Source organism: Rhincodon typus, chromosome 1 (assembly GCF_021869965.1).
Source record: "Rhincodon typus isolate 14 chromosome 1, sRhiTyp1.1, whole genome shotgun sequence".
Classification (NCBI taxonomy): domain Eukaryota; kingdom Metazoa; phylum Chordata; class Chondrichthyes; order Orectolobiformes; family Rhincodontidae; genus Rhincodon; species Rhincodon typus.
In genome coordinates this window covers 134,912,569-134,926,541 of record NC_063332.1, presented here as the reverse complement: position 1 = coordinate 134,926,541, position 13,973 = coordinate 134,912,569, and the positions used below count along the sequence as shown (strand labels likewise).

Below are 13,973 nucleotides of genomic sequence, written 5' to 3'. Positions count from 1 at the left end.
TATTTAATGCGATGGAGAGCGGAAGACTGTGTGAGAAAAGTTGACCTGGGCTGTGGTAGACCGGCTGCCATGATTCACTTTCAAGAAAATGTTGTCAAAAAGTGGGAAGACTTAGCCAATGGCTTCAGTTTTCCAGATGATGTGGAGATGCTGGTGTTGGACTTCACCTGACGAAGGAGCAGCATTCTGAAACCTTGTGATTTCAAATAAACCTGTTAAACTATAACCTCGTGTCATGTGACTTCTGACTTTAGTTTCCCAGTATTTAATGGGGGAAATTACGTTAATTCAATATTGAATGTCAGACAAACAGAAAGAGGTAGTGTTGAGGTAAATTAGGTACCCACTTTAACCATATAAAAACTAACACTGGTTTACAATGAAGTCATTGGGTCATTAATATGATAAATAGGAAGGCTAAGGATAAATCCTTGTGGTATACTGGAGATATTGTTGCATGAGCAAGGTAGTTGGGCTACAATTAAACAGACAAGAATGAATCAGATGAGAACAGTCCCACCAAATGTTTGATTATGGAAAGGCATTGGAGGAGGATGGTGTAGTCAATCATGTTAAAGATTGCTGACAAGTGAGAAATAAAAAAAATAAATTTTATCATTATCACAGTCACTTAGGATGTCATTTCTAACTTTGATATGAGCTGTTTCAGTACTGTGGCATGAGGGGAGACTTGGCTGAAGGCTCAAACACGGAACTTGAAGATCAATGGGTATAGTTTTAGCAGGTAACAGCACATTCAAGAAAAATAATGGGAGATTTGCATTGCAACAGTTTCCAAGCATGATAAGATCAAGAGTTATTTACTCAAGGAAAGTTATTATGATGAGATTTAAAGGAGAGAAGGACAACACCTAAGGATATAGAACTGTTAACAATATCAGTTAAAATAGGACCAGGAAGGAAAATTGGGTGGTTGATACATTGCTGGACTGAGGGAGCAGGTGGGTCTCAGACCATAACATGAGAGTAAAAAATGCATCTATCTAATTTTGTACATGATCATGCTTTCCACTAGTCTGTACAATCCTACACCTGTCCCCATTCTAGAAACATTTTGTAAATTATAGCTCAGATTTTCCTGCAATGGCAAGAGCAATGATTTAAAACCATAGATTTTTTATCTTCTAGCATGCCAAACCTGTTGCTCATAGCTTTCTCTATATTTACCAAATGTCCTAATATTACACTGCTGGCAGCATGATGCTGAACCAGAAATGTAGTCATGAATGCCAAAATTGTACACAAAGTATTTTTTTCTGTGACAATTCTTGAAATTACAAAAACTCAGTTATGAAAATTGAAAAGAGCCATTTCTTTATAGTAGCCAGTTCTGAATGTGTTAACTTTTCACAATAATTTCACAGAAATTTGTCTCTGTACTCATCTAACTTTCATTGTAATTTTTATATAATGTTGACAGACTTAAATACTAATTCAAGAATTCTTGAAGGTGCAGGAGATAATGTGCAGATATGTGTATTTTTCCTTTCAAAGTAAAATCAAATGAAGGAACAAACAATTCTTTTTTTAAATTGATGTGCAAACTAAGTAAGGGTGATGTGAGAAAAATAACTTTCACACAGTAAGTAGTTAGGCAATGGAATGCACTGCCTGGAAGTGTGTTGAAGGCAGGTTCATTTGAGGCATTCAAGAGGGGATTGGATAATTATTTGAATAGAAATGATGTGCAGGATATGGAGAAAAGGCAGACAATTGGCTCTGGATAACAGATCAGTGCAGGCTGAATGGCCTCCTTCTGCACCATGTCATTTCTGTGAACTACTTGTTTTCATACATTCCATGAGAAATCACATTAGTGCCAAATCACTCATGTCATACCTTCCCTAAGTGATAAGATTTGAAATCAGGTATCAAGTGAGGAAAATTATGATCACTGTTGATTTTAAGTGGTTTGAGTTATGACAATTAGCATAAATACTGTTTCAGTTGGGTCAATAGAGATGTTAATGACTTTCCAAAATTTGGTGTCAATAGCATATACATTACTGCAAAAATCCACAATGAAAGTATGGGGCCAAAGTGGAGCATCTCATATTTTATACTAATAGATTTCTTTCCTGTACCCTCAGTTCAAAAGCTGTTGCAATGTGACCAGGACACTAGAATTGACTCTGCAACTCATCTTCGAAATAACACCATGGTATACATCCACTTGAGAGGGCAGGCAGGTTCTGCCTGAAACTTGTTGGTCTTCCAGAACAAGGAGTTGAACCAAAGGAGTGTTGCAGACTGACACATTCCAGGGTCCAGGACTATGTGCTGAGGGATGCACTAAAGCTTGGGGCAGCTGCCACCATGGAGCAGTGGGAAAGACCACTGAGGTCTGGGTGCTGAAGGCAAAAGTCTGGGGGTGGGGGGGGGTCCATTCAGTTATCAGACCTCATGTGTCTCAAATATATGTAAATACTGGTATTGTATGTATAAGAGGCTTGGATATAGTCAAAGTCCAATGTTTTTGTTTTATTTGATATACAACTGTACAGAACACATCTGCATTTGTGACAAAGTGTATAGCAACGTGTATAGCAAGATTTTTTATGAATAAAATATATTTTTGAAATAAAAAAAGGCAGACAGGGCCTCAGTTTATTGTCTCATCTGAAAGATGGCATCCGTTACTATGGTGCAGGTTTTCAGGAAAATCATTTCCGAAAGCACCAACATGTTTACCTTGTGCTCCCTCTTATCGTCACATTTCAGAACTACCAAACTGCGAGTGAATTTCACACCGATATGGTACCAGTCTACTTGTCATTACGGTTTGTGTTTCATATTTAATTTCAATTTACTTACTTATTTACCTAATTCGTGGACACGCGATGATGATCCCTGGAATGACTTGGAGATTCCAATCGGGTCCACTACCCTAAACAGCTGGGGCACTGCATTGCTGCGCTGTAGATTTTATCTGACGGCTCCTCTTTCCATCTCATATCTGTATTAAAATGCATAGATAAACTTCATATATCCTACTGTCGGAACAAGTAGTTGCTAGATCCATCGGGTGTCGTTTCATTGAATAAGTTGCTACAGTTACTCTCTTATGAAATAATACGGAAGCACATGGCACTTAGAACATCACAGAGCAGTGAGGAAAACCATCCAGGATTGCGGCGTAACTTCTCTGTGAACGGAAAGTTGCGGAAAGCCTCAGCCAAAAGATGAGAAAGGAAGGAGAGATAGTGAGGATGATTAGATAGTCATCGCTGCCTCACAACAAGGGTGTCAAAAACAGAAAGATTTTTTTCACCAAATCAGGGAGGATAAAAGAATTTCGTGTTACACTTGTTGCTAAATGTGTGACTCTTCTTGGGCATTTACTCCGGCAGCAGCTGGAGCGCATTGCCTTCGCGCGCACCCGTGGGTCTCGGTGCTGACGTCGAGGGCGCGTGCACGCGATTGTTATGGAGTGGGTCTGGGGGCGGGGAGGGGAGACGGTGATATCATGTTGGGAGAGAGTGAGCTCGCCACCCACACGCTCGAGCTACCTGCTAACATCGTACACCCGAAGCGAGCGAGAACACGGGGCTGCGTGCGAGAGTCTGCCCGCCAGTCCTTCACGCGACAGCTGGCGGCAACAAGCAGCTGTTGCCGTTTCTTCAAACCGTTGCACCTCAGCCTCTGCCATCTGCATTCAGATAACAGTTTGCAAAAGGAACAAAAAGTGTATGTTTATTCTATGGCGCTTCTTTCACAGAAAAGATAGTGAATTTCTGTTTTCAGAAGTTACGAGTAGTTTTGAGTGAAGCAAAGGGGAAGAGAGAGGATTTATAATATCTCGTAATATTTGAAAGATGAAGATGAATGCCAAAGTGTCGTTAACGTTTGCCCTGGTGCTGGCTGTGGCCGCCAACTTTCTTGACAGCGAAGCCAAGTTGCGTGAGAGTGAGAAATCTCCAGTGAGGAGATGCCTGGATGGGAGTGCACCGCGCCGTTTGAAGAAGAGGGATAGAAGACTGTTGGCACTCGACGCCAATGGGTATATCTGTCATAAACTCTACAGCCGACTGTCCTGCTGCCCCAGGAATAGACACTTCCCCCAGTTCCTGGACTCTGAGGTAAAATTTTCACGCCGTGGTTTGAATAGAATGCACGTTCTAAACGAAGTATTCATTACACTGAGGGCAGACCAGTGACTTCGGTTATCAATCACCTTCTAGTAAAGATTGCGCTTGACAGGGTTAGTTTTTGGGAATAAAGCTTTTACTGGAGTGTTTGAGGTAGAGACGCTAATCATAATCACATTGACAATCTCAGGTTAGAGAATGCACGTGTGATGTCTTCAGGTGATGTTCTTACTTGAAAATACTCCACAGTTGTAGCACTGTAGATGTCAAGGTCTGATGAAGGACGCTCGTGTTAAAGCGTTGTTGGCCTCAACATAATAAGAAATACCCAGACTGAATCGAATTTTTATGCTAGGTTCACGGTAGATTTCACTCTATTCTCATGTAAACAGCTTCTACGAATCAACATATGCGTCTGGGTGGTATTTTTCACTTTGTTTTGTAACAAAAAGCCATATTGCATCATTTAATTTGCTCAAGTCATGCAAATAGAAAAAATCAATAGGACAAAAAGGGGTCGACTTATCCTCCTCCCCACTAAACTGTTGCCCACACACAGAGTCCTGTTGCTTATGGCAAAAGAATAACAACAACACCATTGTGTTTGTTAGTTGGTTCACTAATGGGTGAAACTGGAGAACATCATTCTCCTTCAGTCTAAGCCCTGTCCAAACGTTCATGCCTTTTGAGTAAGCATTTATTCCACTATTTCTATTCCCAGATGAGTGAGAACGCCTTGCTGTAAATTTTTCAGCTGTAGATTTTTTTTCTTATTTCTACTATATTTAGCCATATTTGAGAGGGACAAAATAATTTTTTGCATCGGAATTACTATGTTAACAGTCTGTAGACGTAAATGAGTAAGTAGTGCTGATATTAGCGCTGAACTTTTCCCATCATTCATACTTAAAACGAACAAATTTGGAAGTGTTTAGTATGCATGATATTCTCATGATGCCTCTTGATATATATATTTTCGCAATTTTTTTTAATCGCAAATGCCTCAAGTGTTTTGGACAGCTTGTTTTCTGACCACATGGTTAGTTAAGGAAGAACTTATTCGTAAATTTAGTTTGGCTGTGTTACAGCGTCGTGTTCTTTCTACTTGGGATAATTTGAGAGCCAAGTTCGTCCAAGGGATCATTTTCAAGTGTGCTCCCCTCATACTGATCAACAGATCAACTGCTCGTGCTATTGTACTAACAATTCCTTTGTTATACAAATATAACTGACCAACAAACTCATCCAGCGGTAAAAATGACCTGTATGAAAGGATCAAATTATTAAGTCTTACTTCTGCTTTGAGTAATTTGACGATGAAAGAAGGACTGCACACATGTTTTACATTAGTCAATAGCAACACTAATCATTCCGAAGCATGTTAGGATAATGTTTGAATTTTTGGTAGCATTTCAATGTGTTATGTTTAATCACGTGCAGCTTGACGGCTTCATCTGTTATACTGAGTAACAAAAAGAGAAAACGAGACATTATTGGAGAATGCAATTTTCTTTTCAATTTAAATGTTGCAATAATTTATTTAGCAGCCAGAAAAAGCAAGTGCATAACAAGTAGGATGTTTCAAGAAATTAAACAGATTTTTGTTGAATTGGTTTTGTCAGATTTCTGGTTTGTTGTTGAGTACGAGAATAACACGTTATTAAATATAGTTAACGAGTAGTTTGAGTACTCAGTGTTAAATAGGCTGCATTGTGCAATCTCATTAGAATACATTCCTGCAAAAACGAAGCAATTGATGAATGTATCAGAGATTTGGAACTTGCATTAATGTTCAAAAGAAATGTACTTTCAGTGGGGGAAGAACACAATCAGATTGGTAGATTGCTGTGCTTGCTTCCACATTAAGTCACTTGGTTCCCATCATCATTCCAATTCTTGGTTTTAAAAAAATAATGTATTTTTCTCCCCAGATATTCTTTACAGTGAGCCATCTCACAGCCAGGTGGGTGGGATAATCTTGGGGCAACAGACATCCATATGACCACACTGACACAATTTTGCGGTTTCCAAAGTTGAGTAGTGATGCTGCAGGGGGTGGTTGAAAGGAGCCAGAGAATTTCAATATTTCCTCTTCAACAATTTCCATGTGGTGCTCCATCTAATGGCCTTCCCGAGTAATGGCAAACCTTACTGAACTGACGCATAAAATTTGACAGGCAAACTTGAAGCTCCTGAACTGGAATTTCATGCTACTATTGCTTCATGAAGAAAAATATGCATGAGGAAAATGCACTGAATATACTTTTTGTCATTCAATGCAATCAATTTGAATTGTTATGCTATGATTATGCATGACCTGAGCATATAATACAAGCATGTAATTAGTCTGTTATATCCACTTTGACTCTTTCATATTCACGACTGGTGCTTATTCTCAAACTAACATCTCAATGGGAGAAATCATTGTGCTACTTAATTCTTAATAATTGGAAGCTCTCGCTAAACACTTCAAACTTTTCAGTTTCCCTAAAAATATTTCCAGCTACATTATAGAGCCACATGACAAATACAGCACAGAAACAGATCCTTTGGTCCAACCAGTCCATGCCGAACATCATCCCAAACTAAACTAGTCCCACCTACCTGCTCCTGGCCCATATCCCTCCAAACCTTTCCTATTCATGTACTTATGCAAGTGTCTTTTAAATGTTATAATTGTGCCCACATCCACCACTTCCTCAAGAAGTTCACTCCACAAGCAAACCACCCTCTGTTTTAAAAAAAAAAATTGCCCCTCATATCTTTTTTAAAATCTCTCTCCTCTCGCCTTAAATATATGCCTCCAGTCTTGAAATCGCCCATTCTAGGGAAAAGATACCTACCATTAACCCTATTTATATCCCTAATGACTTTATAAACTTCTGTAAGGTCACTTCTCAACCTCCTACACTCCAGTGAAAAGGTCCCAGCCTATCCAGCCTTTCTTTATAAATCAAACCTTTGATACCTGGCAACATCCTGGCAAATCTCTTCTGAACCCTCTCCAGCTTAATAATATCGTTGCTATAAATGGGCATCCAGAACTGGACACGGTACTCCAGAAGGGGCCTCACCAATATCCTGTACAACCTCAACATGACTTCCCAATTCCTATACTCCAAGGACTGAGCAATGAAGGCAAGCATGCTAAATGTCTTTTTAAGCACCCTGTCTATATGTGATGAAAACTTCAAAGAATTATGTATCTGTACCCTTAGGTCCTTCTCTCTACAGCACTACCCAAGACCCTACCATTAATTGTGTAAGTCCTACCTCTGTTTGTTGTACCAAAATGCAATACCTTGCATTTATCCAGATTGAACTCCATCTGCCATTTTCAGTCCATTGGCCATTTAATCAAGATTCCTTTGTAATGTTAGAAAACCCACTTCACTGTCGACTGCCACCAACTTGCTTAGTATTAACTTCATACCTGGCCTATTATTCTAACAGAAACCTACCTTCTCATCATGACCCAATGTACTGAGTGTGGGAATCAGTTTTTTTCCTTCTGACAGCATGTTGAAATAGCTTTACAATAGATACAAGCCCCAGTCACACTTTCCACTACAATATTATCAAAACTTATCCACTGGCAGTAAGTATAATGATTCCTTACTCTCTGGTTATTTGGACCACCCATGTACCTACAATGTAATACTTTTTGATTGGAGTTTTCACACACCTGTTCTGAGCTAACTCGGTGCTTTTAAACACCTTTAAAAAGTATACGGTATAAAACAGCCTCTGGTGTTAAAAATTATTGGCTTCCAGTAGCTTTAGAAATTTTTCAAACATTTTCTGTGTTAAAGCTTTATACAATTCCATAACCGTTATGCAGGACATCTGTGCTAAACAAAATCAGGTTAATAGTCTGCGGTCCATAATTACATATGTTGATCAGGGTGGCTGTAGAATTGACGTGGTATGGATTTATTTTTTTACTTAGTAACAAACTGAAACTGTTCAGTTGCATAATTAAACAAGGGGAACATAATACATATGAGCAATGAATTTCACTTTTTATCTTACTAACAGAATTCAAATCAATGCTTTGCATAATTTGTCATTAATATCAGCGTACTGCAACCTATTAATTTGCATTTTTGGTAGTTGGTGAGTTCCAAGTTTGCAGTTGTCATCTTTTGTACCACAAGAAAGCTGTACAGATTCTAATTGGCCCTTAAACTTCCACTTATAGCATAAATTGTATGCCAAGAGATATTTAGTTGCTATGGTCCAGCTCTGCTTTTCCTTCCGAAGACCATAAGCTCCTTGACTCCTTCCTCCTACGATCATGAGGTTTTTAAAAGCTGAGCTTTGGTTATGTAAGTTTATCTCTGCAGTTTCACTCTTCTCAACTTAGTGTCAGCACGCTTTGCGTATTGTATTTGATTTTCCTCCGTGTAGGTAGAAAGCTGCACAGAATAGTTATTGAAGATACAGATAATGTTTGTCCACCTTTGCAAGGGGTTCAGAAAGTGTTATGTTGGGGGAACACTTCTGTATTGTATATTTTTCTTTTAAACCAAGACTTGCATGAAAGGAAAACTTAAAAAAAACTTTAATTGCCTTTACGTTGTATGTCCTTTGAAAAGTCATACCTTTCAGTAACATTCCAGGTAAAATTTTAAAACTGATGTGTTATTATAAATTCCAACCTTTAAAGTACATTTTAGAAAATTAATTGTCTGATGTTTATTCTGTAATGGCCATTAGTATTCACTGCAAGGTATGGTTTGTGCATATATCCCTTTTGATAAAAGAGCATTGACACAGTACAATAAAACAAGTGGTTTAATACATCTGCGTCTTTTAACCTTATCATGTTTCCTTTCCTTTAGTATCTGAGTAATGTAAAAATTTGAGTCCTAGTGAAAAATCTTTATGGCTTAAGACTAATTTTCTTTGCAACCTAGTAGGTAGCCTAGTAGCCTTATGTTTGTACATCAGTTTCCTATTCAGATGACCACGAACTGCCTGCCAATCATGCAAAGTTTTTTTTATTCCAACTTTTATTCTGAGCCATCACATGAAAAGAGAATGGTGACTTTGCATATTTCACAAAGTTGGTTTCAGAATGGTGTTATAGATGCTAAGCGAATGCTTAGTTTTTGTTCGTAGAAGGTATCAACTGACTTGTAAAATTCCTGTTGTTTCACAGTTAAGACCTTATGTAGAGGAATATATAAATAGTGAAGATAATATCCTATGCTCAACCTGGAGAATTTTATTTAAAAATAAACTTTTTTTTCCCAATCTGCAGTTTAGTAACCACTGGTTTTCCAAGCTGAATGCAGTTTTCAGGTCTCTTTCCAGTTGCTACCTAATACAATTACAGCATTTTTGTTCTCCATCAGGATTACAATATTCAGACTCAGGAGTAACTTGTGTTTTCTTGGAATGATCGTTGAAATAATGCAAAAGAAAGAAAAATTTCATCATTTTTCTATCTATGTTAGTAAAATATTTGCAAGTGTGTGAAGGAGGTCTGTCATTGGAGAGATAATTGAGCTAATAACATGCTCAACTTCCAATAGTGGTGGTGAACACCTTCTAGTAGCAACTGTGAGGATGTAGGCTGAATATTATATAAAACAAGATTCACCAGTGCTATAAGCCAAGTGGATTGCTGCGCTAGAAGGTAATTTGAATTAGAGATATGGTTGTGCTGATTATTCTCTGATTCATGCTTTTTGAGCATAACTTTGCACTAAGAGCATGGGATTAATGAACATATCCATAAATTTTGAAAAACTCCAGAGGTCAACCAATTAAGAAAAATCAATAGCTACCATTATCAAAACTCACTTTTTTTTTAAACAGAAGAGCACTCGTAGCATGGTGCTATTATCATATGAGGAACATATAATCAGTGAGGGTGAACATGAGAAGTAAATGCATGGTATGGAGTTCCAGGACTGAGATTGTTTTATGGACCGAAGGGCAAGTGAAGTGTATGCACCAATGAAGTGTTACTTCTTTTCACATTCAAATTCTTGGTTCAACTAGTACAAAGAAGTAAACTTTAGTTTTATGCATGTTTTGACTAGAGTTTGAAATGCATCCTTTGAACTACTTCACATGATCTAGCTGTACTTTTTCTCACTGTAGACAATAATAACAAGTTCTACTATGCATGCAACAGATGCAAAAGGGCTAATCATTGCATGCTTGTATTGCCCTGTGTGCGCTCCCATTGTTTCCAATAAGAGAGAGAGCATCAGGGGTGTGTTATAATGATGGCTCTATCTATCTCTTCATGGGTATGTACTCTGCAGACCTCACACAGAGAAAAATGTGAAAGTCCCACTGTGTGGAAAGAACATGAAATAAACAGAAAAAATACTGTATTTCATTTTAGCTAATTTATATAATCCTATTACCTAATCTATTGTTTCATTTATAGGTGACTCAAAACACATTCCAGAAATAGTAAGTGTTTGCAGTGATTAGGATCTTCAGCAACATATGCCTCTTGTAAAAAAAACACCTCTTAATAGTGCAATTAGAGTATGAGCTGGCTAGAAGAGAGGCTGTTAATTGACAGCTGACAAGCAGAATCAGAATAATTTTGGTTGATTTCAATGTGCTGGTATATAATTCATTATGTCTTTTTAAAGAAAAACAAGGTTTGTAAGTCGAGCTTTAGACATTTCAGAGCATGACTGAAATAAGTTTTTAAAGAAGCAGCATTTGACTTTGGATGATTTTGTTAAGAATGTAACAGTTTTGTCTCTATGCTAGTTGTAACACTGGAATTTCTTCCAAATGAAACTTTAAATATGACAGATTTGGACTAAAATTGTGCAGCTTCAGATTAGGGAAGACAATTATGAAAGGAAAGTGGCTTTATTTTCTTGTGTCACTACAAACCAACTAAAAATGTGAACGTGGCAGTGAAATCCCTTTTCACAGAATGCCTTCAACTGCTCAGTGGTAGGTGGGATGCACATTAAATTATTTACATGCATACTACACTGTTTAATTTAACAATGCTATCTGTAAATTAGTAGCCAGTTCAACATTCTAAATAGAAAAATAGGATAACTTGCATTACAAAGATGGAAAATTCAGATTATCAGGCATCCCAGAAAAAAAGGTTGTGGTTTTAGCAATTTCAGTATAGTTATAAGCAAAAACATGTAATCTGCCAACACTTCCCTTGTAATTTAATTTAGCTGTAATATTTTTCCATTGAAAGTAACTTGAGGAAATTTATAGTTTTATGGAGCTGAATGATGTATTTTATAACCATTATTATTTCTTTTAAGTTTTATAATCACAGTTCAGAACATTGCAGACCAAAAGGGCATCAGTAGAACTCCCACTGAGAATTCCTATAGTGGGGGGTTTTGAGGTAGGATCGTAAGATAATGGAAAACATACATATTGTTGTGGCCTGAGTAAAGGTTTTCTAATTTGCTGTGACACTTGGAATTTTTCATGTTGATGCTTCATAGTTTATCTTTTCAAACTTTTATTCTACCCATAACATAGTTTATGGAAGAAAAGAAGCAGCAAATACACCCAGGAATTCAGAAAGTATTTATTAATTAGGTTTAAAATCAAGGAAAAATTCTAACTTGTATTTGTTAAAGAACACAGTAATTATCCTAAGTAAAGCAGATATTCTGTCCAAGTCAGTGGTGGTTTTCTTTTTAAGTCAGTTTGCTTACATCTTTCTGCTGTTTGATTTTCAGGTATTTTCTGTTACAAACAACACAGAATGTGCAAGATTGCTGGAGGAAATAAAGTGTGCTGAATGTTCACCACATGCACAGAATTTATTTCACGTATCTGACCAAGAAGGCACATCAGCTAATGAGCTAACTTTTCCCATATTGTGCAGAGATTATTGTGAACAATTCTACTTTGCCTGCAGAAGCCACATAGCAGGTAATCTGAATTCACACAAATCCTCATATCTTGTTAATTCATTATGAATCAACATGGTGGGGGGGGGAGGTGTAGGTGGCGGGGGTATCAATAGCAGAGCCATGCTTCTCTGTTTATTCAATGAAAAGTGGTGGTCATGGGCACAATTAAACAAAGTGAATGCTTACTGAAAAATTATTATTTCAGAACTGGTGACAGATGTTGCTGCCACCTTGCTTGGCATTGGAACATTTGGGAAAAGCTTTTGCCACTCCTTTACGCAATTAAAGGTATCATTGATAATACGATGAAAGTTTTTTTTAATACTACTGCAGCATGATACGGGATGTATGACATTTCACTCTGCATCTCATTCTGTGAGGTGAATCCTATTGTAATGAGGCTTACCTTTTTAATATTGTGTACAGTATTTAAACTTCAGCACAAGACTTTCTTTAAAGAAAAGCTTCTAAGAGAGATCTCTTGATGCCTTCTTCTGTGGTTTTGCAGATATTCCAAAGTTTCCTGGAAAATGAAAATATTATTTTATCCACGAACTGCCGATCTCTTTCCTACAGCTTCCTGCATGCAGCTGGTTCTTGCTCTTTATCACATTCCCTGAAGACTGAACTGGTGTTGGGGGTAGGGAGGGATGGGATTTTCCAAGCCTGCATGCTAGGCAGTCATAACAGATTAGATTTTGGTGGATATTATGCACAAACAATAATGCATTGGGGACTTTTTGTTCGCTTTTCCCACTCAAAAAAAAATTAACTAATCCCTGACCCTGGTGACCTCGTCCTCCCAATTTTGAGAATTGCTACTTAAATTTTTAAAAAATGCTGTTGAACTGAGCTAAAGAGTTAATTGGAGTGTCTTGAGCAGCACAGGAGCTGGTGCCACAGGAACCAAGCTTCTCAGATCAACGTATGTGGTGACGAATGACAAATTTATTTTTCTACAAAGTTTGTGTATATGTAAAACTGCTGAAGTGCATCAAGATGTCAAGTGCTTTGGGTGACCACCCAGGTTGTCTTGGAAGATAACCAGATGAAAGCATAACTTCAGCACTGGGACATGGATGTGTCTCAGGGGTGTGCATAAGTGAACTAGCAGCCTGTTTTTCAGCCAAGCTTGATGATTTTCCTATGTTAGACAGATGCTTATAATCAGCATGTGGCACCACTTGCTATTGCAGAGGTCGGTGCTAATTGAAAGCTTTTGTTTTGATACTAAAAATAGAAAACAAATTCTGTTGACAGAGTGGTCATTGACAAGCACCCTAATTGTATTTGCTTAGAGTACCCAATTAGAATTAAGTTTCAAGAGAATTATGCAACGGGAACTAATCAAATCCAAGAAAATCATCCAAAATGAAGATTTTTTTAAAAGCTTGTAAATGATTGTTTGTATCCACAATATTAGTAACACTGAAAACAATCTTTAATTTCAAAAAAGTTACTTGACTTCAAATCAGCATATATAATAAGGGTATATACATTACTCTGAAAATATTGAGGTTTTGCCTACTCATTTGGATGTTTTAGATTGTGTTTTTTTTTCCATTGTTATAATAGCTGAAATCACTGAGAATAATTAGATTGTCATGCAGTTACACACCACAGACAAGTGTTGTTTGCAACGTACAGCTAATTAATGAAACCTGAATCTTTAGGTTTATAGTATGTAAATTAAGTTACTGTAGTTGTGGGTGGCCTAGTGTTTTACTCTGTTGAAATAGTAATGTACTTGGCCAAAAAAATGGTAGAATATTGTTTCTCTAATGTTATTTCCAACATAGAATCATTGCAATTCTTTGCATGATAAATTCCCAGCATGGATAGCTTGTAGGGGGAGAAAGAGATAATTGGAGGGCAAACTTGTGTGTTTTCTTGTTGACTTCATTCTGGAATGCTTTGCCTTATCCGTAGTGCTATGGCATAGTGCATTGAACAGCAGAGAGATGACATTGAACACAAAAAAAAA

General features: G+C 37.5%; 1 protein-coding gene across 1 annotated transcript in view; it reads left to right on the top strand.

The window, feature by feature from the left end:
- The first annotated feature begins 3,490 nt into the window (after positions 1 to 3,490).
- LOC109913138 (hedgehog interacting protein) overlaps positions 3,491 to 13,973 on the top strand; it is a 166,038-nt gene continuing 155,555 nt past the window's right edge. Inside the window, exons 1-2 of the mRNA XM_048607389.1 lie at positions 3,491 to 4,100; positions 11,813 to 12,008. Coding sequence (XP_048463346.1) covers positions 3,837 to 4,100; positions 11,813 to 12,008 — 460 coding nt within the window. The 5' untranslated portion in view covers positions 3,491 to 3,836. The remainder of the gene's footprint in view (positions 4,101 to 11,812; positions 12,009 to 13,973) is intronic.